This window comes from Rhinatrema bivittatum, chromosome 3 (assembly GCF_901001135.1).
Source record: "Rhinatrema bivittatum chromosome 3, aRhiBiv1.1, whole genome shotgun sequence".
NCBI classification, from domain to species: Eukaryota; Metazoa; Chordata; class Amphibia; order Gymnophiona; family Rhinatrematidae; genus Rhinatrema; species Rhinatrema bivittatum.
Window position 1 is genome coordinate 569252185 of NC_042617.1, and position 22464 is coordinate 569274648.

Here is a 22464-nt window from a genome sequence, read left to right on the forward strand (position 1 = left end):
GAATGTATAGCACTGGATGAAGAGGTAGATAGACTTGGCGTCTGAGACCTAGTGGAAGGAGGATAACCAGTGGGACACTGTGATATCAGAGTACAAATTATGTCAAAATGATAGGATGGATAAAATTGGTGGAGGGGTGGCACTATATGTTAAAGAGAGTATTGAGTCACACAGAACATAAAAACATAAGATATTGCCATGCTGGGTCAGACCGAGGGTCCATCAAGCCCAGCATCCTGTTTCCAACAGAGGCCAAACCAGGCCTCTGTTGGAAACAGGCAATCCAAACGAACACCAATATATTAAAAATTAGCAAAATCCAAAGTTGGGGTGTCAGTAAGAAGGGAGATTACCCATTCGACTCAATCATTTACCCCCGGTCCACAAGGGTGTTGTAAAACAAGGATAGTATCAGTAAATTTTAAGCATTATTTTGTATTGCAAGTAAAATGCCTAAAGGCAAAAACAAACAATTTAAATAAGTTGTATTTATAAATGACCTGGAAATGGGAACAACAAGTGAGGTGATTAAATTTGCCGATGAGACAATTTTTCAAGTTGTGAAATCACAAGAGGATTGTGAGAAATTGCAAGAGGACTTTGCAAAGCTGGGAGACTGGGCATGCAAATGACAAATGAAATGTAATGTAGACAAGTGCAAAGTGATGCATTTAGGGAAGAGTAACCCAAATTACAGCCACACACTGAAAGGTTCCACATTAGGAGTCAGCACTCAGGAAAAGGATCTAGGTGTCATTGTTGAGAAATACATTGAAATCTTCTGCTCAGTGTGCAGCAGCAGCAGCCAAGAAAGGAAATAGAATGCTAGGGATTGTTAGGAAAGGACTGGAGAATAAAACAGAGAATATCAGAATTAAGGATGTGCAATCGTTTTTCCCAAATTAGGCAATGTCAACGAAATTGCCTAATTCGGAATGGTTCGGGAGAACTGAAAAATGATTGAATTTTTCTGAAATTTCAGAAAAAATTCATTTTTTAGTTAGTGCATGCTAACTCCTGATAGTGCACACTAACTCGAAAATAGGGGCCCCCCCCCCAAAAGAAAACCCGAACCGCGGGAAAAACGAAATTCCCACGGGGGGGGGGGGGGGGGGGCGCCCGAAACGAAGCCCAACATGAAATTTTTACCCGAAGCACATCTCTAATCATAATGCCTCTGTATTGCTCCATGGTGCAACCTCATCTTGAGCATTGTGTGCAGTTCTGGTCACCACATCTCAAAACAGATATAGCAGAATTAGAAAAGGAACAGAGAAGTGCAACAAAGATGATAAAAGAGGATAGAACAATTCCCCTATGAAGAAAGGTTAAAGAGGTTAGGACTCTTCAGCTTGGAGAAGAGACGGCTGAGGGGGGATATGACAGAGGTCTATAAAATGAGTGGAATGGAACAAGTAAATGTTAATCAGTTGTTTACTCTTTCGAAAAATACAAAGACCAGGGGACACACAATGAAGTTTCTTGTAATACATTTAAAACTAATAAGAGAAATTTTTTTTTTTTTACTCACCACATAATTAAGCTCTGGAATTCATTGTCAGAAGATGTGGTGAAAGAAGCTATTTGTATAACTGCATTTAAAAAAGGTTTGGAAAAGTTCCTGGAGGAAAAGTCCATTAACAATGATTAATGTAGAGTTGCAGAAATCCAAGGCTTATTCTTGGGATAAGCAGCTTGGAAATCTATCTGTCCCTTGGGATCCTGCCAGGTACCTGTGACCTGGTTTGCTCATTGTTTGAAACAGGATACTGGGCTTGAAGAACCCTTGGTCTGACCAAGTATGGCAAGCCTTAAGTTCCTATGGACCACATATATGAATGCATGGCATGCATATAATTGTTCTACCTATTTTTAAAATATAGGCGTGTATAGCTTGTGCATGAAAATAAAGTAGGACTTGCTCGCATAAATCAGTATATTTTAAAACATCTGCACATATTACTCTACCAGTTCATCCAGTCCTTCTCCAGGTCATCAGGACCCTTCTGGTACTACAGCCTGATCCTCCCCTAGGTCATACAGATCTCCCATCTAATCACATTTAATATCACTTATGCCAGATAATTATCAGGTGTAAAAATGCACAAGTAGGTAGAAAAAATGCACACGTCTTTTAAAATAGCAACCTATGAGGTGAATTTTAAGACCCTTGCTTGCGTACATTTGCCAGCACGCGCACATGGACATGGTGATTTTATAACATATGCACGTATATGTGCACTGTTAAAATCGGCTATACACGCGTACATGTGCCCATGACTTTATATTGACGCGTGCGTGTGTGTGTGCAAATACCACCTTGATCGTGTAAGTGGGAGGGATTTTAGTAGATACGCGCACCGATGCAATTACCTATTTCTCCAGTTCATTCCCAGCGTGCCCCAGTAAAGGAGAGGATTTCCTAAACCTTCTAGCCAACTTGCCTCCCTTTTATTCTGTTGGCCCTGACCCATAAAAACCTCGCTGACTAGCCTAGTTTTTATTTAATACACACATGCCGACCATAGCAGAAGTAAAGTTACATGGTAGACGCCCCTGTGTGCGCTTGTGCGCATAAATACTTGGCGCGCAGACTTCACGTTACAGCCTTGCCCCGTGCATGTCCCGCCCCAGGCCGGTTTTGAACTTTTTGATGTATGCGCGTACGAGGAGATATGTGCATATCCGTGGGTTTTTTTTTAAATCTGCGCGTTGCGTGCCGGGCCAAGAGCTGAATGTATCTTCTGGCTTTGGCGTGCATAGTGCTTTTAAAATCCACTAGTGTGTGCATGAATGTTGGCCCCGCCATGTAATGTCACCATGTATATTCATCTGAAAGTGAAAATATGTGCATATTTTTTACTTTTATAAAATACACGATCACGCAAGTACTTACGCTCATATATGTGGGGTTTTTTTATGCATGTAAAGTTTTGAAAATTCACCCCAATGTGTGTGTGACGTTTAAAAGATTGATTGCAGTATATGATTATGGACTAAATACAGCATGCTTATTCCGTAAGCTTGGATTGTCATGGAATACATGTAAATAAACATCTTTATACGTAATTGATTGTCTTAAAAGATTTGTGTAATATTTGATTTGTTCCTATGTAATTTCCAAAAATGTTGGTTTCTATTTTGTTTTTGATCCTATGGTATTTACTTGTTTACCTGTTCCAAACTCCCCCTTTCCTGTGCAACAACTTCTAAATGGTTCCTTTGATGATACAATAAGTACAGCTCTCTGTGTGTAACATCCTTGGTTAAGGGGGCAGAAACTTTTAAACAGGAGGTGAGGTGTGACCTCATGGTTGGAGAAATGCGCTGAGATCTAGGGAAATCAGAGTTCAAATCCCACTTCTCTCACTGACGCGTTCGTGACCTATTGCTCGGGTGCCTTCATGGATTGTAAGTTGGTTGAACCTGAATACTTATCATCACTGTACAGTACTTTGTATGTCCTGTAGCACAAAAACATTATTTTTATAATAAAATGCCCCCTTTGTTTTGCAAGAAACACCCCATTTCATCTGCTGCTCTGAGTAAATATTGACAACACGTCCCCTTCTCTGTTTTCTCTGGAACAGCGGATCAGCATGGAAGGAGCTCTTCTCTCACAGGCTGCCAAGCTAGCATCTGGTGAAGCCCTCCTCAGTTCAGAAATCCGTAAAGGGGTGTTGGATCACAGGAAAATGGCAAACCAGTCTCAGGAGTCGTTGGAACCAGCCTACAGCAGTGATCTGGATGAAAGTCTTCGGATCGGGACACTAGAACAGACTGATGCCGATGATGAGGAAGAGTCTGAACAGGTTAATTTGTTTCTCTCAAACTTGACTTTTTTTTTTTCTTTTTTCAAAAAGAGCTTGCCTTTCCATGTTTCGTCTGAGATCAAATGTGTAAGGTATGAGCCATGAGCTGGAGACGTTCCCTTCTCCCCTTTGGGTTAGACCGAGAAGCTGTGCAGTAAGAGAGGCTAACATCCCGCCTTCACTGGAGTCACCATTGCAATATGGCCCAAAGCAGGTGGATTAAACCTGCTGCTGCTGCTAAGATAATAAGAATGTAGCCCCTTTATTGGGAGTGGTCATTCCTTTAGGGCACACATCTGGGACTGCTTCCTCTAGCATTCCTCCCAGGTCCTGAGCTCTCTATCCCAGCGGTGGATTTTTTTTTTATGGAGAGGAGAATCTCGTCCGTGGTCCAGACAGTGGCGTGTGATCCTGTATGTGTGATGGTACTTGTGACAACTTCTGGAGGGAGCTGCTGAAAAAAAAACCAGGCAGGACCAGGCACTAGTGTTAAGTAATTATTTAAAGGTAAATAAAAGTCCATTTTGAAATGAGTGTGCAGTTAAAGGTATTTCCTTGTACAGTTAGGGTCCTTCATGCTGGGTAGGTGTCCATTTCTTCAACAAACTGGTAGAGCTTCCAATGGTCATGGGAACTGTGCACTAAAAGTTCTCCCAGTGGCTTGCCCAAGATTCCTATGTCAGGGGATCCTCTTCTGTCATAGCAAAAATCCCATCTGAGGCTCCAGCATCTTCCCGATCACCCAGTCCTGTATCCTGGTCCCTTGGGTGGAGGTTCAGATGGGGGTCTCCTTGATCTTACTTGGTCCTATTAGATGTCCTGTAAAGGATAACTCCTCTGGTTGAAAAGTCTCCAGTGCAGAAGCCTGCAAATCCAGCCTGGCTTCCAGTGAGGAAGGGTGGCTCAAAAAAGCCTTCTCACAAAAGAGAAAATACTTTCCTGTTCAGAAGTCTTCCCAGACGGGTGTCCTGCTGTCACAGGTGCTTGCCACACTCCTGAGAGAAATGTGCTCGCTGGTCTCCAGCCCCACTCCTATGAGTCCAGCCAGCGAAGTGACCTTTCCCAAAGGGGCAGAGTTCAAACACTTAGGATTCTTCTAGCCTTCAATCGTCTCACACAGCCAAGCCTGTCACAGGTGCTTGCCACATTCAGGGCGTTAATGGGCTCACTGGTCTTCAGTCCTGGAGCAGGAATCCCATAGCGGTTCCAGCACAAAGCGCTCCTTACTGTAACTAAACTCTTAGAGACCCTCTGTCAGAAAATAATGTATGCAATCAGTAAGTAAAACATCAAGCGTATTGATGTCATCCTGTCTGTTCTTGATAGTGTACTCATCTAAGCTGTTATTCAAAGGAAGACGACCACATTATTGGTAATTCTTCACGGTTGAGGATGATGGTCTTCTATGAATGTCCTATCTCTTGGGTCTCAAGATAATCAGCTGGGATTGACAGAGTGTTGCAACTGGATCACATATTTCCGAGAAGCGGCAGTAACCCCAGGTGGTGGCTTTGGTCCTTATCACGTCATTCCTGTGTTCCCATTTTTCCACCACCTATTGTCATCATAGGGTTTTGAAGTGCTGAGATCCTTGTGATAGACTCTTCCTCCATCAAAATAGCAGCCTGCACTCAGGAGGGAAGGCATCGGCGTGACATCATTCTGGTGTGTCCTCAAGCAGAGGGCTTCGTTTCAAGAGGACATCAGACAAAAGAGGACGTCTAGAGGCCTAGCACCTGGTCTCTGGGCCTTGGTGTCTGGACTCCGGCATCAGGCCTGGGTGTAGGCCAAGGCCTTTGCAATAGAACCAGGCCTCAGGACAAGCCCTGGCACCAGGCCTATGCCTGGGGCTGGCCATGTCAGAAGGACCCCTCATGGTTCCTGGCTCTGGCAGTTGTCGGCGGATGGCCTGAGGGGTTTTTCCTGTTCTCTTTTGAAAACAAAATTTAATTAAAACCAACAAAATCTTGTTGGTTTTTCTTTTGTTTCACTTTGAAAACATTATAAAACAAAATAGGAAATGTTGTTTCATTTCCTATTTCATTTCAAACGAATGCACCTGCCTGCTGAATTGCCAGAGCTGGAGATGTCTTATTGAAAGCTTCTTGAAGAAGGATCTTGGAACCAGATACTTTTCCCCATAAACACACAAAGATCTGATCCATAGTTTTCTAAGTACTGCATTGTCCTTGACTGATGAATTCTTTAGCTGTTGTAGCTACCTCTTTTGGGGGTTTTTTTCCTGTTTACCTCTTTTTGTCATTTTCCCTTATGAAAGTTAAATGCTAGAGCAATAGATTTACTTAATGTACTCTCTCCAGTCATTAACTCTAATTTGATCGCATTATACTGCTCCTAAGCAGTTTCATAACCGTTACCTCTCGCAACAGATCTTGCGTTCCACAAAGAATTAAGTCTAAAATGACTTGGTTCCAAAATCAACAGCTCCATGAAGCAGTCATTTATTTCATTTAGAAACTTTACCTCTGTAGCATGTCCTGATGTGACATTTACCCAGTCAATAGTAGGGTAATTGAAATATCCTCATTTTACTGTGTTGCCAAACTTAACTTCCTTAATTTCCATTAGCATTTCATCATCTGTCTATTCATTTTGGCCAGGTGGACAGTTAGTAGTATACTGCTAGCTTTCCCCCATCACACATGAAATTTCCACCCAAAAATATGCTACTGTGTGTAGGGACAGTAACTTTAAAACCAGCGCATGCGTGCCCGTATACGTGCATATGTGGGCACAGGCACGCATGCGCTAGAATTTTATGCCGTCTGCTCAAGTTGCGTGTGCATTATATAAAATATGCCTAGTGTGCATATGTGTGCAGTTACATGAGGAAACATTATTTGCATAATTTCCTTAAGGACTTTGTTGGCTTCTACACACACAAGCGAGCACATTTTAAGAGTGCACTGGGCCGGTGCACAGACGCCGCATATAAATTGTCACCGCGCTCAGAGCCGGTGGAGGAGGCGATGGCCATGCATGCTTATCGCGTGGTGATGTGACATCGGGTGTCAAGCCGCGGTTCTAGGTCCCCCCTCGGTGACATCATCATGTGCCGGCGCTGTGATGCTGGGGAGCGCGAGGGAGGCAAAGAGAGGAAGGAAGAGCCAATCGGGGCCGGTACGGGGAGGGACAGGGCGATTTGGGGAGGCACCTGGCTGTCCCCACGGGTGGGTGGGCGGGCTACGGGGCAGATCCTGCTGAGTGGGGAAGCTGGACTGCGGGATGTTGATCCTAATCTGCCTCTTTTGCTCCTGCGCCCTGCACCTGCAAATTGCTGCCTCAATCTCCCCCTCCCTCCTAGCCACTTCAGTTAGTAGCTTAGCCAGCATTGTGTATTATGAAGTCGTTTCTGATATTCTGTACTTGCATTGTTGCAGCTTTGGGGCAGGGATATCCGAGCCGGGAGATGGGAGTTTGTTTCCTGTCGGTGTTACCGAAACGCTGTACCTAGTCTGTTGTCAGGGCTGGATGGCCTTGAGTTGATGGCAGACTGGATGTCCCATCCAAGGGGGGCAGTTGCCTTTCTTGTGTGTGGTGGGCTGACCAGACTGCCCATAAGAAATGAGCCCCTCTCGCCAGGACAGGGCTTTGCTTGGCAGCGGCGTGCCCCCGAGTCCAGAGATGATGCGCTGGGTAGTACTCGGTTTGCTTAGGACTTCATTGTAACCTTGTTTGTATAATAAAGCTGCGGCCTGTTTTCACCAAGTCCTCGTTTCAGTTGCTGTGTAAGGTGTCCCAGGTGCACATGGTCGCGACCCCCATGCCATCGCGATGAACTGGTAAAGGAACCAGTAAAAATTCCCAGTTTTACCAATTAGTCCACCAACTTGCCCAATCCTTCTCTAGGACATCCAGACCCCTCTGGTTCTTCACCCTGCATTCCCCCCAGTTTACCCAGATTCCTCACCCAGTCATGGAAAAGAGCAGAAGTAAAGACGCACAGGTAACAGCCCTACAAGCGTGCTGCGTGGGCAGGTTATAAAATCGGGATTTATGCAAGTAAATGTTGGTCCCACCCCATTCCGCCCCTTTTTTTATGCCATCAAAGATATTTGTGCGTCACTGTTTACGTGCGAGGTTTATAAAATAGCCCTGGTGTGCGTGAGCACTGTTTGTGTGCACGTCTGTGACTTTTTGCTCGTGCATCGCTTTTAAAATTCACCTTAAAATCTCCTGCAGGATCTTTATCCTGTTGAACTCTATGCCTGACACCCCTTCCATCCCCCCCCCATCAAGTTGATCAAGTCTATCTCGTTGCAGTATAATTTATACCCTGGTATAGCACTGTCTATCTTAGCACTGGTTATCTTCCTTCTTCCAGGTCTCTGAGATGGCAATTGTCTACCTTTTCATTCAATGCTATACATTCTGATTCTCCCATCTTATTTTTTAGACTTCTAGCATTAGCATACAGATATTTCAAGGTAACTTTTTTTTTTATTAGTATAAACAACTTTCTTAGCAGTTGACAGGGATCATTTGGAATCTCTTAAGTTAATCTGTTCTTTACTTATAGGCAAATGGGCCATGTATGTATTGCCTAACTCACCTATTGATTTAGGATCCTTTGAAGATCTCCCTCAGATCCATGTGCTGTTGAGTGACTCTTGGCTTTACCCCACGTTGTAGTTTAAAAGTTGCTCTTTCTCTTTTTTAAATGTTAGCACCGTCAGCCTGGTTCGGCTCTTGTTAAGATGGTGCCCATCCTTTCGGAATAGGCTCCCCTTCCCCAAAATGTAACCCAGTTTCTAAAACCAAACCCTAAAGCTCTCTTCTTTATATAATGACTGGATCAGAAAAGAGAGCCAATCCATAGATTCCCCTTACCGATTCCAGTGGCATTTTCCTTTTTTTTTTTTCCTGCTGCATTGAGCTTGTCAGGGCCTCAGGATTCACGGTCAAGTGTGCTGGTAAGAAGCTTTAACCCACCTGAACTTGGAAAAGTTTTTTAATTGCTAAATTGCCTAAAAAATAACAGGATTGCTTCTGGGTACTTCCGGTCATTGATTGGGAAATAAAGTTGGGGGTTTTGTCTTATGTTTTGGGGGGGAGGGGAGTGCGGATGTGGATTTTATAAAATCTAGTGTGTACCCCTTAGACAAGGGTGGGCATAGAAAACAAGTATCTAGGATTACTTTTTTGTTATTTAAGCAGCAGTGGCCCAAGGCTGGCATCAAATCCTGACTTTGGCCTTCTCCTACCCCCTTTGCCTGCCTGATTTTAAATCTCAGGTTTGCCTTATTTGTATTTTTTATTGATGTTTTTATTTATTGTGTATATGTATTGATATAAATATATAGGCATATCTTTATTATAGAGATTTTATTATGTATTTGCTTGCTTATTTTAAATAACACCCTTTCTCCAGATCCAGTGCCCAGCAGATACTGGCACCCTTCTTGCACCTCACAAGCCAGCAAGTTGTTGCCGCAGTGGCACGACCATTTTCCTCCCTTGAGCATCTGTGTCCTCTCTGCAGCATGACAGGAGGCTCGAACTCTTTATCATCCCGTGCTACAACGTGCAGCACTATGTCTGTGCCACAAGGCCGTCCCATTGCTTGCTCTTTCAAAAGAACACCAGGGAGTGGGGAGAATTTTTAAAAACTTGAGTTCTAACGTACTCTTAGACACCCAACAGAGAAGTGCCCAGTAACTAGACATTGGATTCTGATGTGCAAGGTAACGGTTTAGGTTGAATTACACACACACACACACACACACAGCCCCGCCCCCCCCCCCCCCCAAAAAAAATGAATGTAAAGCTATTTTCATGCTAATTCACAAGCAGTGTTTTGTTCACAAGTACTTCTCTGAAACTGCATTAACTTGGTGCTATATTTTGAGGAGAGCTCAGCATATAAGAAATTATGTAGAGATATTTAATTAGTTTTATTACTTGATGTTGAAAAATCGGTGATCGCAGTTTCCAAGGTTCTTCTTGCTAAGTATCATATAATGGAAACACAATTCTATTTGAGGAAGGCAGTATACAGGTATAGCATAATATGTACATTGTTTAAATATATCATGATTCTTTAGGACCCCCCTTATGCTACATTAGCATTTGTACATATGTTTGCATATTTATATTCTTTTAGACACTAAGGGTTCATGTTACGCCTTGGCAGCGATTGTTCGGTTGTATTATATTCTATGTTATTAGACGCTATGTTTTTATGTTTCAGTGTAACGCCTCTGCTGCGATTGTTCTGTTGTATTGTAAACCGACATGATTTGTATATCATACAAGAATGTCGGTATATAAGAATCCAAAATAAATAAATAAATACATTATTTAATTTGCAGAGGTTCCTAGCGTGAGAGATTTTAGCTGTTTCAGAGGCAGTATAATTTTTGTGATTATTATATCATTTTGGTCTTTCACTAGCTACTAAATGTTTCCCCCACTGCTTTAGAAATGTTTACATAATGGTATTTCAAGGTCTTCCAGGCTATTGTTTTGGGACGTAGTCTTGTGAATACATTAGCAAATGAAAGCCATGCAGCTATTACAGTGCACGTCAGTCAAAGTAATGAATCCTCTTTTGGATGGTTTATATTTTGCTTAAATCTTACCAATGTTGTGGTCTTGTGGTTGTTCTTTTTGAATATTGATTGGAGTTTAATACCTCTGTTAGGCTTCTGTGCCCTAAACTGTTCTAAATGGTAATTAACCCATTGTTTGTTTTTATTTTATCATAGGGTATGAAGCTGAATTCTCTGCATAAGATAAAAGGTGGTAGGAAAAGACTCAATAGCCAAGCTGCTGAGAATGTGGAAAAGCGCAGAAGTATTAATCTTGGCACCTGTCAGACTCAGGTATGGAAAGAAGAATTGGTTAGTATAGCAAATGGCAAAGCAACAGTTTCTAAGCTATAGGTTCCACTGAATTGCCCCATTGGTCATGAAAGATGTTACCTCTTTTTTTATTTTTTTATTATAGACCAGGACATAGCATAATCACATAGCACTACGGGAAGCTAATAGCTGGTAAATACAGTGGGGTAGATTTTAAAAGGGTTACGCGCATAAGTTATGCGTGTAACCCTTTAAAACCCACCCCCTGCGCGCACCGAGCCTATTTTGCATAGGCTAGGCAGCGCGCGTAAGTCCCGGGGCTTTGCTAGGGGGCGTGTCAGGAGGCGGCGTGACACGGTAGGAGCAATGGATGACCGGCGCCATCTTGTGCTCCTACCATGTGACAGGGACTGACCAATGGCACCTGTAGCTCCTGTGACATAGTAAGGGCAAAGGCTATCGCCGCCATTTTGATTACTGGCAGCCGACGGCGAGATCGCTCCTGGACTCCCTCTGGACCACCAGGGACTTTTGGCAAGTCTCCTGTCCCCCACAAGACTTGCCAAAAGTCCCTGGTGGTCCAGCGGGGGTCCGGGAGCGATCTCCTGAAATCGGGCCTTAGCTGCCAGTAATCAAAATGGCGCCGATAGCCTTTGCCCTTACTATGTCACAGGGGCTACCGGTGCCATTGGTCAGCCCCTATCACATGGTAGGAGCACAAGATGGCGCCGATGGCCATGTGACAGGGGCTGACCAATGGCACCGGTAACCCCTGTGACATAGTAGGTCAAAGGCTATCGACGCCATTTTGATGCGAGGTAGGCCGGACAGCCCGACGGCACGGAGGGAGCAAATGCTCACGGGACCCTGCTGGACCACCAGGGATGTTAGTAAGTCTTGGGGAGGGATCGGATGTGGGGGGGTTTGTATTATAGTAAATTTTAATGCTTGGGGTGGTTTTTTTATTTAAAAAAATAAAATGTGTCCCTCTCCCCCGTACAAACCCGAAGAACGCAATTTCCCTGAAGTTTGGGGAAAATTCGTTTTGGGGTTCAGGGCCCCCGATGAATTATGCACATCTCTACTTCTAGTCCCATAATATAACATAAAACAATTTTCCAGTACAGTGTATGCAGGTACCTTGTGTTTGAAAATTCTTGATTGTATAGACTTAAAGGTATGCATGAATTCTTGACACTGTATTGAAAACTAATTTTTAATATGAGGTTGACGGTGTGCACCCAACATAAATGCACTACAGGTTTATTTACAAGTCATTTATTTATAAAATTATATACTGATTTTGTCCCAATGCTGATATATAATTAACAGTAAAATGCAAATGTGGACTGGGCGATTCATTGATTCTTACATATACATTATGTATATTTACAGTTCATATGTCCATGAATGCCTGTGATTTCTCAGGCACTTGTGTCAAAGCAGCATAAATATTTTTTGTATTTATCTAAGTGTGAAATATCAGTTCTGAGACATGTTTTGGCATGATGCCTGTTTCAAGGAAAACTTTTTTTTCCATGAAGATCACTTACAATTTGATATTTGCTATGCATAGTCCTTGTTGGATGGATTTTTGTCATTTAGGGGTGGATTTATCAAAATGCGGTAAGTACTGCATGCGATAGCAAAAGGGGCATGTTTTATGCTAATATAGCATTTATCGCAATTTGCGCTAATTACCTGTGCGAAGAGCTAAGTTAGCACAAATTGCGATACCATTACAGATTCTGCAATAACTGCCAGACCTGTTGTATTTCCGTCATTCAACCACCAGGGGACCATTGTTAATGGTCCTAGACACACAGGAGAGAGAGAGAGACAGAGACAGACACTGGCCACAATATCATGGCCCATAGGTAGGTATTGGTATCCCTATGGTAGGCCCACCTAGTAACTCGAGGTGGGGTTTAGGTAAGAGTGTAAGGGGTTAGGGGCCACTTTGACATGCTACATGACACCTACGAACAGAACAGTGGTCTCTTGTGAAGATTTGCTGGCCTTCGGAGTGAGGAAACTCACTCCAAGATGAGATTTGGGCATTGTTCTCTCAACCTAGCTTGATGTTACCCAGGTAGAGAGTCCATCAAGCTAGGTTGAGAGAACCTCAACCTATGGGCCATGATATTGTGGCCAGTCTCTCTCTCTCTCACTCTCTCTCTCGCTCTCCCCAAGGCTCTGGACCCATCAATTCACCTGAAATAGGACTTATGGGAGACATCGCAAATGGCGAGGAAACCTTACCTCACGATCACGGCAGCTATCACACAGCCTAACGCAATTGAAAGAGGTGTTGTTAAAATCGGCGTTATGGCTGTGCGATAGCTCTTCGCAAACAGGCTAACCCAGCCCACTCTCCGCCCCTAACTCCTCCTATTTTCTGAATTTGCATCGCACCATACGATATGGTGCGATCGCATGCGTTAAACACGTTTTCGCATGCGTTAATGGCTTATCGCATGCGTTAAGGGCTTTTCGCGCATGCGATAAGGCGTTTTCGCATGCGTTAAGGGCTTATCGCATTTTGATAAATGACCCCCTTAGATATTGAGAGGACATCAGACTTAGTGTAAATTGAGCAAACAATGCTGTCATGCTCATGGTTGCTGTTTCGAAACTAGAGCAGACTTCATTCAATCTGAACTCCTAAGAGAGTTCACAAATCACCAATAGAGAACTGACTGGTAGGAAGAGCTAAAGGCAGTGTACATTGATTCAAACCATTTGCCATCCTCTCAATGCAAATGGAAACTATAATTCATCTAACAAGGACTGAGAGCAACTTACACATCTGCTTGTAAATGATCTCCATGCAAAAATATTACCTTTAAATGGGATAATGCTGAAATGTGTCTAAGAATTGATATTCACACAAGGATAGCTACAGTAACCCATTATTGTATTACTAAGGATTAGAAGATTAACCAGTGTAATTGCTAGAGGGAAAACCTGGGTTAAGAAATGGTTAATCTTGCCAAGCATTTCTGGAAATTGAGAGGATGGCGTGTGAGCGTTGAGGTCTTTGAAGAGAAGGTTATCCCAACTGATTACAAACTTTGTTCATTGCATTCTCAACATGTATGTTCACCAGCCTTGTGCCACACTGACAAAATTCTGTGCTAGCACTGGGGTATGCTTGAATTTCTGATGAGATTAAACTGTGTGAAACGAGCGAGCTATTAGAGTGTGGCAGCTAACATTTAATGCAAAAAAATACAGAAGTCCATATTCAAGACAGAGCCAGCTTGGGAAGTTAGCCAGAAAAACATATCTGCTTGATTTTACTGGGATATTCAGTGGTGCAGCCGCAGCTGATTTATGCAGCTGACTTACAGGGTCATTCATCAAAATGCATTAACGCCATGACACATGCGATCGTTATGGGAGCGCTTGGCACAAATGCAAATTTGTCAAAGGGGCGGGATTGGGGAGGAATTTGGGCGGGATTAATGAAAATGAGGGGCCAGCTAGTAACTTGAGGTGAGGTTTTGGTGGTGGTGTTAGGGGCCAGTTAGTAACTCGAGGTGAGGTGGTGGTGTAGGGTTTTGGGGCCAATTTTATATACAGTGAGACATACGAACAGCACAGTAGACTTCAGCGAAAATTTGACATCATTTGGCGTGAGTAAAGTCACACAAAGATGAGATTTCTACAATATTCTCTCGTCCTAGCTTGATGGACTCTACCAGGGTTCTATTCTAAAAACAAAATATATATATATCATAACCACATCCCCTTTTTATCACAGGCATTATCCATGCGAAATTATAGCATTTTGATGAATCTAGGGGTTAGTCAGATAAGTAGGCATGTAGATATTTATAGTTATCTGGCTAAGTTAGCTGCATAAGTAGCTCCTGCCCATTATGCCCCCATCCCACCCACCACTTAGCCAGATAACTACTTAGCCATATAAGTCGTTATCCACCTATGTGACGTCTGCTGAATGTGGCTGGATATTCAGACACCACCACTTAGCCAAATAAGTTAGAACTTATCTGGCTAAGAGACACTGAATATCAGTCCCACGGAATTTTGTTTGAAATGAAGTACGGGATGAGCAATGGGGTGGAACTAGGGTACTAAAAACCACCATACAGATGAAAATCTGGAAGTGATTATATGCAATGACATTTCTTGGTCAGGAAGTGTCTCAGAGCAGTGGGGAAAGCCACTGAAATGCTTCGCCAGTCCGGCTGCTTCGGGGGGAAAACAATTTTAACAACAAAAGTCTGAAATAAACAAGAACATATCAAGACCAGAAATCAGCAATGTGGGAAACCAAAGCAGATGTAGACCAAGCAATAACATTGTATATAGCAACGTACCTGTATCAGTATCGTCATAGATTTATGTGTACGTTTTTCATCAGGAGCGCGCTCAAGCAGACTAAAGGTAGGTATTTAAATGCTATGCTTTTGGCGCGAAACACACACACCAATGGCTGAACCAGCTACATTAACCAATCAACGTTGCCGAAGGCATGACGTCAGTATACTTGTCAGAGAAAGTGACTCCACTCGAGCTCAGCATTGAGCCCATACGGGGAGACTGTATTCAAAAGGAAAATCCATTTTTGCTCGCGCCTCAGAAGCATGGGGGGAAATACCCTCCTCTTGCGGGGGGAGTGACGATGTTAATAACAAAGAAATATAGGTCTGCTATGATATGTGACATTTCTGTCTCCCCGTATGGGCTCAATGCTGAGCTCAAGTGGAGTCACTTTCTCTGACAAGTATACTGACGTCATGCCTTCAGCAACGTTGATTGGTTAATATAGCTGGTTCAGCCATTGGTGCGTGTGTTTCACGCCAAAAGCATAGCATTTAAATCCCTACCTATAGTCTGCTTGAGCGCGCTCCTGATATAAAATGTACACATAAATCTATGACTATACTGATACAGATACGTTGCTATATACGATGTTATTGCTTGGTCTACATCTGCTTTGGTTTCCCACATTGTTGATTTCTGGTCTTGATATGTACTTTTTTATTTCAGACTTTTGTTGTTAAAATTGTTTCCCCCCCCCCCGAAGCAGCCGGACTGGCGAAACACAGGTCCGTGTTGGGGGTTTCGCTGCACAAGTTTGTGCGTAATTAAGAGGAGTAGCCGCAATAAAAATAAAGAACATTTCTTTTTGAACTTTTGACCAGAAAAGACTCATTCTTGCACTTCTAGTGTGTGTACTGTATGTGTAGAGTGCAACTGGTGCTCCAGTGTGATATTGAACACTTTTGTGCAAACCATTGCTGAGACTTTATCAGGAATGTTCATTTCTGGACGCCATATCTCTATATGCATGCAGACTTAAGTAGAGGCAATTCAGAAGGGGACTAACAAAATGATGCAGTCTATTATGATAAGGCATATGTGGTGAGATTGAAAGATCTGTAGGAGATGACAAACAATGTGAGATATGATGAAAACATTTAGATACCTCAATACTATAAACCATTCACGAGCAACCGGTGTTTTTTTCCGTTGAAATAAAGTTGTATAACAAGGGTTCATTATGCATCAGAAGATACATAATGAAGCATTTTCTCTCAGAAGAGTAATAGATGAATTGAATAGTTTCCCCAATGAAAGTTGCAGGGGTAAAATCAGTATCAGAATTCAAGGGATCATGGAGTAAGTCCAAATAATCTTAGAAGTGGGAAGGGGAGTATACAGCCAGTGATCAGGTAATATGTGATGCAGTGCAGTAGGAAAAGACAATAAGTAGATTAAATGGGCACAGCCTTCAATACCTGCCATATTCTGTTTCTAGTCTAAATATGACACTTCTGAAGTATCATGCTTGTATGGGTTTAATAGTAGAAACTTTATAATATAATAGTGGAGTTTTGCTTATTAAAGTTTGTGGCCTCCCAGCTTTTAAGTCAAACTTTACAGATTGAGATTATACTTTTTGACCAATTATAGAGTGGAAGCTGGGGAAAAATAGGATAGGAAATTTGAACCATAAACTTTTCCATTAAATATTGCTGTGTTAATTATTTTCAGAACTCCAAAGTGCCTTCAGATGAAGAATCTTCCCAGCTAAATGCAGAACATCCATTTTCTTGCTCGGTTAGTCAACAAGCCAGACAGTTCAACATATCCCAGGGCAATTCAGTAATTATGAATATTCTGGGAGGCACCAGGGCTGTGAGAAACATCTGGACGGATCACCAAATCAGGCAAGCGCTCTTTCCCAGCAGGCAATCTCAGGAGCAGGAAGACGATGATGACTACCAGATGTTTATGCCATCAGTGTCTGCCACCAATTTGGATTCCACCAGATTGCAGGAAGAGCATGGTTCTTCCAGTCGACCCTGCAGCTGGCATGTTGGTTTAATGCACCAAAAGGAGGTTTTCAGCCCTTGCCGTAGAATTGTTAGAAGAGCAAGTAGTGTGGGAGAAAGTAATACTAGTGCAAATGGTTGGAGAAATAAAGTTAGCAACAACAGCCAACTGGTTTCTCAAAGAGATATAAGTAGTTCAAGGACCAAAGCAAATGCCTATGCAGTGTCTCCAGAAGAGCTAACAATTGATGATCTAGAGCATGTGTATGATAACATCAGTTATGAAGATTTAAAATTAATGGGACTTTCTCAAAGGGAAGAGACTGACTATATTACTAATCAAGCAGCAAGAAACCCTGATTATCAGAGCAGTGACAAAATCAGTTTTGGTGCAGGGCCCAAAGAAAAATATGAACTCCAAGGCAGAGCCTCCATGTTTGCAAATGGGGAAGAAATACAGTTTGGGAGGGACACATCCTCTTCTAGTTCCCATGACCTCCAAATAGTTGAAGAGAACATCTATGATACTATAAGGCATTCAGAGCAAACACTGCTCAATTTCAAACTCAGTCCTCTTGATTCTGCTAAAAGGAGCAGTTTTTTGGGCCTTAAAACAGATTTCTCATGTTGTGATAATATTAAGCGTTTTATTTCTGAAGAAAGCCTTCAGTTTAGTGAAGATGAAACTCTGGACCATCGCCTTCCTTTGGATGCTGACTACTTAAGCTTGGTGGATAGTTCATCAAATTCGGATTCACTCTCGCACAAGTCTGTAGCTGATAAATTATCGGAAGAAGTGGATGAAATCTGGAATGACCTGGAGAACTACATAAAAAGGAATGAGGAGAAGAAAAGCGACCGCCTTCTTGCAGCCTTTCCTGTGAACAAAGATGATGTCCAAGAGAGGCAGCATGCTGTAAGCACTCCTGAACTTAACAAAGATGTAGAATATACCCTATCTACTCTTTCACTGCCAGAAAAGCCAGCTTTGCCCCATATGGTGAAAAACACAGCAACCAGATTAAGTGGTGCTACTCTAAGACTTGAAGAGGATAATACCTGTAAACCAAATTCATTTATGAGCCTTAACCGGCCATCCTTTGTGCACGAGACAAGATTTGCAGAGGGCACTTATGAATCATCTAAGAGCATTCTTTCTAGTGCAGACCCAGAAAGCGCTGACCAAGGTTTGGACCTTGTTGATAAAACAAAAAACAGGGTGTTTATGATGGCAAGGCAATACAGTCAAAAGATTAAAAAAGCCAATCAGCTTCTGAAGATGAAAAGTCCCGAGCATGAGCAGTCATCTTGCAAGCAGCAGAAACTGAAGCCTAAAGACCTTGCAGCAATCCTAGAGGAGAAGAAACAAGGGGGTCCTGCTATTGGTATGTTCAACACCTTTCCCTCCTCACACAGTTGTATTCAATAATAGAACTTGGGTCTTAGCTGTATTTCTCCCATGTTTCACCAAATGCTGTCACTGTTCTGCATTAATGTTTATTATTTTTATGCCCACTGTTGTAAGTTAAATCATTGTGTCTTCTATCAGGGTTATTCTATCTCCTGTCATGTTATGCACCTTTTCATTTGCGATCATGTCCTTCAAACTAATCTTTACAATTATTCTATGAGACCACATTTCAAACGCATGTGGGTTTTTTGGGGTTTGGTTTTTTTTTTTGTGATGTCTTTACTATGTTTCACTTCTGTGTTCTGCCACTGAGAAGAATTAGTTTAACATAATCAATTAGGCCAAAATAAATATTTTGAGATTCATGATTAATCTTAATTAACATTAACTCAGGTCTATAATCAGAAACATTGATTTTCTAAGACTGTATCTCCTCTAATGGTAATGATTTCTTAAGTAAAACAGTTTCTAATACCACTGATGTGCCTTGGATGCCAAATTAGTGGAGGAGAAAATACTCAGTCAAAGGGGTTTGGCTGTGCCTTCTGCAGTCACTCCCCTTCCACCTCTCAAAAAAACAAAACAAACAATTATCTTAACATTTCTGGGCATATTTTTCAAATTTCATTATCTTGGGTACAGTTTTTCCTTATTTCCTTATTCATCTTCATTGACGAAGCTTGGTAAACTCTGTTCATACCAATTTAATTCCTTGTTTGTGTCTCTGTTCACCAGTTTACTGGATGCTTATTTCCACTGCAGAACTTTAACAAGTTTATGAAACTCCATCAAACTTTGATAGAGTAACAGGTCTTGTTGATAAGCAGAGAGCAGTGGATGTGATGATCTTGATTTCAGTAAGGAATTTGATTTCCAGTAGGGAGGGAGTTATAAAACAAGAGGTTGTTTGGGAGGCTCAAAGATGCTAGCCTCTGGAGTAACATTAGAAAACATTATGTCCTGGAAATAGTAGTGGATGCATGTAATAGCCTTCTAGGGATGGGGGAGGAGGCAAAAGACAGCAACCATCCATATTTGTTGAAAAGTGAAGGGAAAGACAGAAATCAAATGGGGTTTATAGTGGTATACCAAAAAATAAATAAGCAGACTGGATGGGCGTTACTAACTTTATCTTCTACCAGATTATGTTTCCATGTATTTATTAAAATATATTAAGCCACCTATCAACTTTCTAGGTGGTTTCCAGCAGTACATCCATAATCACATATAACAGCACAAAACAAAGCAATAAAATCAATCAAAACAAATAAAACAGACAATAAAACAATACCCTGCATCTCTTAAAAAACAAAAACACTATCAGCTCTCAGCCAAAACTTTAAGATCACAGATTGTAAAAGCCTGTTGGAAAAAGAAAGCACAATTTCTGCTTTCAAACATCCTGGCAAAAGTATTTCACAATGTTGGTCACTGTATGTGTAAAAAAAAAAAAAAAAAAAAAAAAAAGCACTCGACTCATCTAAATGGATTACTTTAAATGCTGGTATACTCAATAGCATTTTAAAAGCAGATATCAATGTTCTCCTAGGACAAGCAGGATGGTAGTCCTCACATGTGGGTGACATCATCTGATGGAGCCCGGCATGGAAAACATTTATCAAAGTTTCTAGAAACTTTGGTCAGCAGACTGAGCATGCTCAGCCTGCTGCTGTCCACGGATCCATGCGAGGTCCCCCTTCATTCTCTTTTTTTCCGCAGTGCAGTTGCCTCATGGTTCGTAGACTCCATTCTTCTTTGTTTTTCACCTCAATATTCTCGAGTTGCCTTCCAATCCGCGTCTGGTCCCCCTTCGTGGTCGGTGCCCTCCCAGTACGGTAGGTCTTTTTTTGGCCATTTTTTTTTTTTATCTTGCGGGCAATTCCCGACTCTCCACCTCCTGGTACCCGTCTGTCATCGACCGCACACAGAGTCTTTTTTCAGGGTGTCGACCGGCTTTTGTCAGTGCCCCCAGTGCCCGCGGATTATGTCCATCATGGCCCCGCATGAGGTTTGCAATCTCTGCCTGAGTGCCTCGCAAAATGTCCATGGGTACAGTCTTTGCAATCAGATGACACCCAAAGGGCGTCGAGCATGCCTCAACAAAATGGAGAAGCTTTTTAGGACCCTGAAATCCTCCACTCCTGCATCGGTTTCTTCGATGCCCAAGGATCAATATTGGCACCCCTGCTAGAGCGGCTGGACGTTCTTCTGGGCACCCTACCGACGCAGCCGGTGCCTGAGGGGCCATCAATGCCCCATCAGCCACCGATGCCCTCCACCGGAGCCATCCTGATCCTCAGATCCTCCAAGGAGGATGAGGCCACCGGGAAGGGTGTCCTCGCCCACAATTCCCTGAGCCGCTGCCAGGTCCCTCCGGCTTGTCGTGGCTGATGACCCCCCTCGATGCCGGGGGATCCATCGGTGCCGCCGGTACCCCTGTGACATCAACCCTTGTAGCCCAGGGTTGATGTCCCTCACAGCCCTTGCGCTCAGCGCCCTGGCCCAAGTGAGGAAGAGGGTCCTTATGACCCTTGGGTTGATGACTCCACAGACTCATCCTCTGAGTACTCTGATTACCCCCCTCTTGGAGCCTTCGCACCCGGAGGAGCAGCGCCGTTCACTGCCTGAGGACCTGTCGTTTGTGGGGTTTGTCAGGGCTATGGCTGAGGCTATTCCCTTTCAGCTCGTCATGGAGGAGGATGCAATTCACAAGATGATGGAGGTCCTCCAGTTCATTGACACTCCTAAGGAGATCATGGCAATTCTGATCCACGATATTTTTAAGAAACTTCTTCTCCGTAGGAGGGCACACACCATTTCCATTTCCCCAGTCAACAGAAAGGCCAATGCCACCTATTTGGTGCAACAGGCTCTGGGGTTCAAGAAGAGGCAGCTCCCCCCACCAGTCTATGTTAGTGGAGTCCGCCTTAAAAAGGCCTGTCGTTCCTGCATCCAAGCCTCTGCTCCTCCAAAACTTGAGCATCAGGAACTCGATGCCATAGGGAGAAAAATCTTCCAGAGAACCATGCTGGTCGCCCACATTGCGGCTTATCAACTTTACATGACTCAATACAACCACAATCTCTGGAAATGAGTCCAGGATTTTGTGGAGGGTCTCCACCAGCAGCAGCAGGAAGCACTTGCAGCCATTGCCTCGTTGGGGTTGGAAGGAGGGAAACACTAGGTGCATTCCACCTACGATGTTTTTGAGACTGCAACCCGCTTAGCCGCCATGGGTATCTGTGCCAGAAGGATGGCTTGGCTCAGGGCCTCGAACCTCTGACCGGAAGTCCAGGATAGGCTCACCGATCTCCCCTGTACAGGTGAGAATCTGTTCGGGGACAAGGTCCAGTTTGAAATAGTACTGCTGAAGGACCATCAAATACCCTCCAGCAGCTATCCACTAGTCCCTCAGAAGAGCCAGCCAGGCAGAGAAAGTATTACCTGCAGAGGAAGTATTACCTTCCTGCCGCTCGAACCAGCTTCAGGGCCCCCTGACCCCAACCAGCACCTCAGCAAGCCCTGGCTATGGGTTTTTGACTGGCGGCAAGGGTGTTTGTCAGCTGGAAGCCCCCCCCCCCCCCCGGCACTTGATCCCCCAGTCAGCGGCAGGCTCCTCAGCTTTGTCCGACGCTGGGAAGGGATCATCTAGGAGCGCTGGGTCCTCTCCATCGTTCGCCAGGGGGTACAGTCTATGCTTCAGCCAGCTCCCAGAGACCTCTCCCTCATGTTCATCATGGGATTCATCCACCCATTTGGTTGCTCTTCAAGATGAGCTCTCTGCCCTACTCGCAGCAGGAGCAGTGGAACCGGTCTCATGCAAACAGCAGGGCCAAGGGTTCTATTCGAGATATTTCCTCATCCCGAAAAGGAATGACAGCTTGCGCCCCATCTTCAACCTCAGGACACTGAGCAAATTTTTCATAAGAGAAAAATTCAAGATGGTCTCTCTGGGCACGCTGATCCCCCCTCCTCCGAAGAGGAGACTGGCTTTTTTCCCTCGACCTGAAGGAGGCATACACACACATTGAGATTGTCCCCAACCACAGGAAGTACTTCTGCTTTCTGGTGGGGAATGCACATTTTTAAATACAGAGTGCTGCCCTTTG

General features: G+C 43.4%; 1 protein-coding gene across 2 annotated transcripts in view; it reads left to right on the top strand.

Moving 5' to 3' along the window:
• The window catches only part of PLEKHG1 (pleckstrin homology and RhoGEF domain containing G1), a 390662-nt gene that overhangs the window by 361070 nt on the left and 7128 nt on the right, over positions 1-22464 (top strand). For both annotated transcript variants that reach the window (XM_029596546.1, XM_029596547.1), the window contains 3 exons: positions 3591-3812; positions 10541-10657; positions 16664-18329. In XM_029596546.1, the coding sequence (XP_029452406.1) occupies positions 3591-3812; positions 10541-10657; positions 16664-18329 (2005 nt within the window). The remainder of the gene's footprint in view (positions 1-3590; positions 3813-10540; positions 10658-16663; positions 18330-22464) is intronic.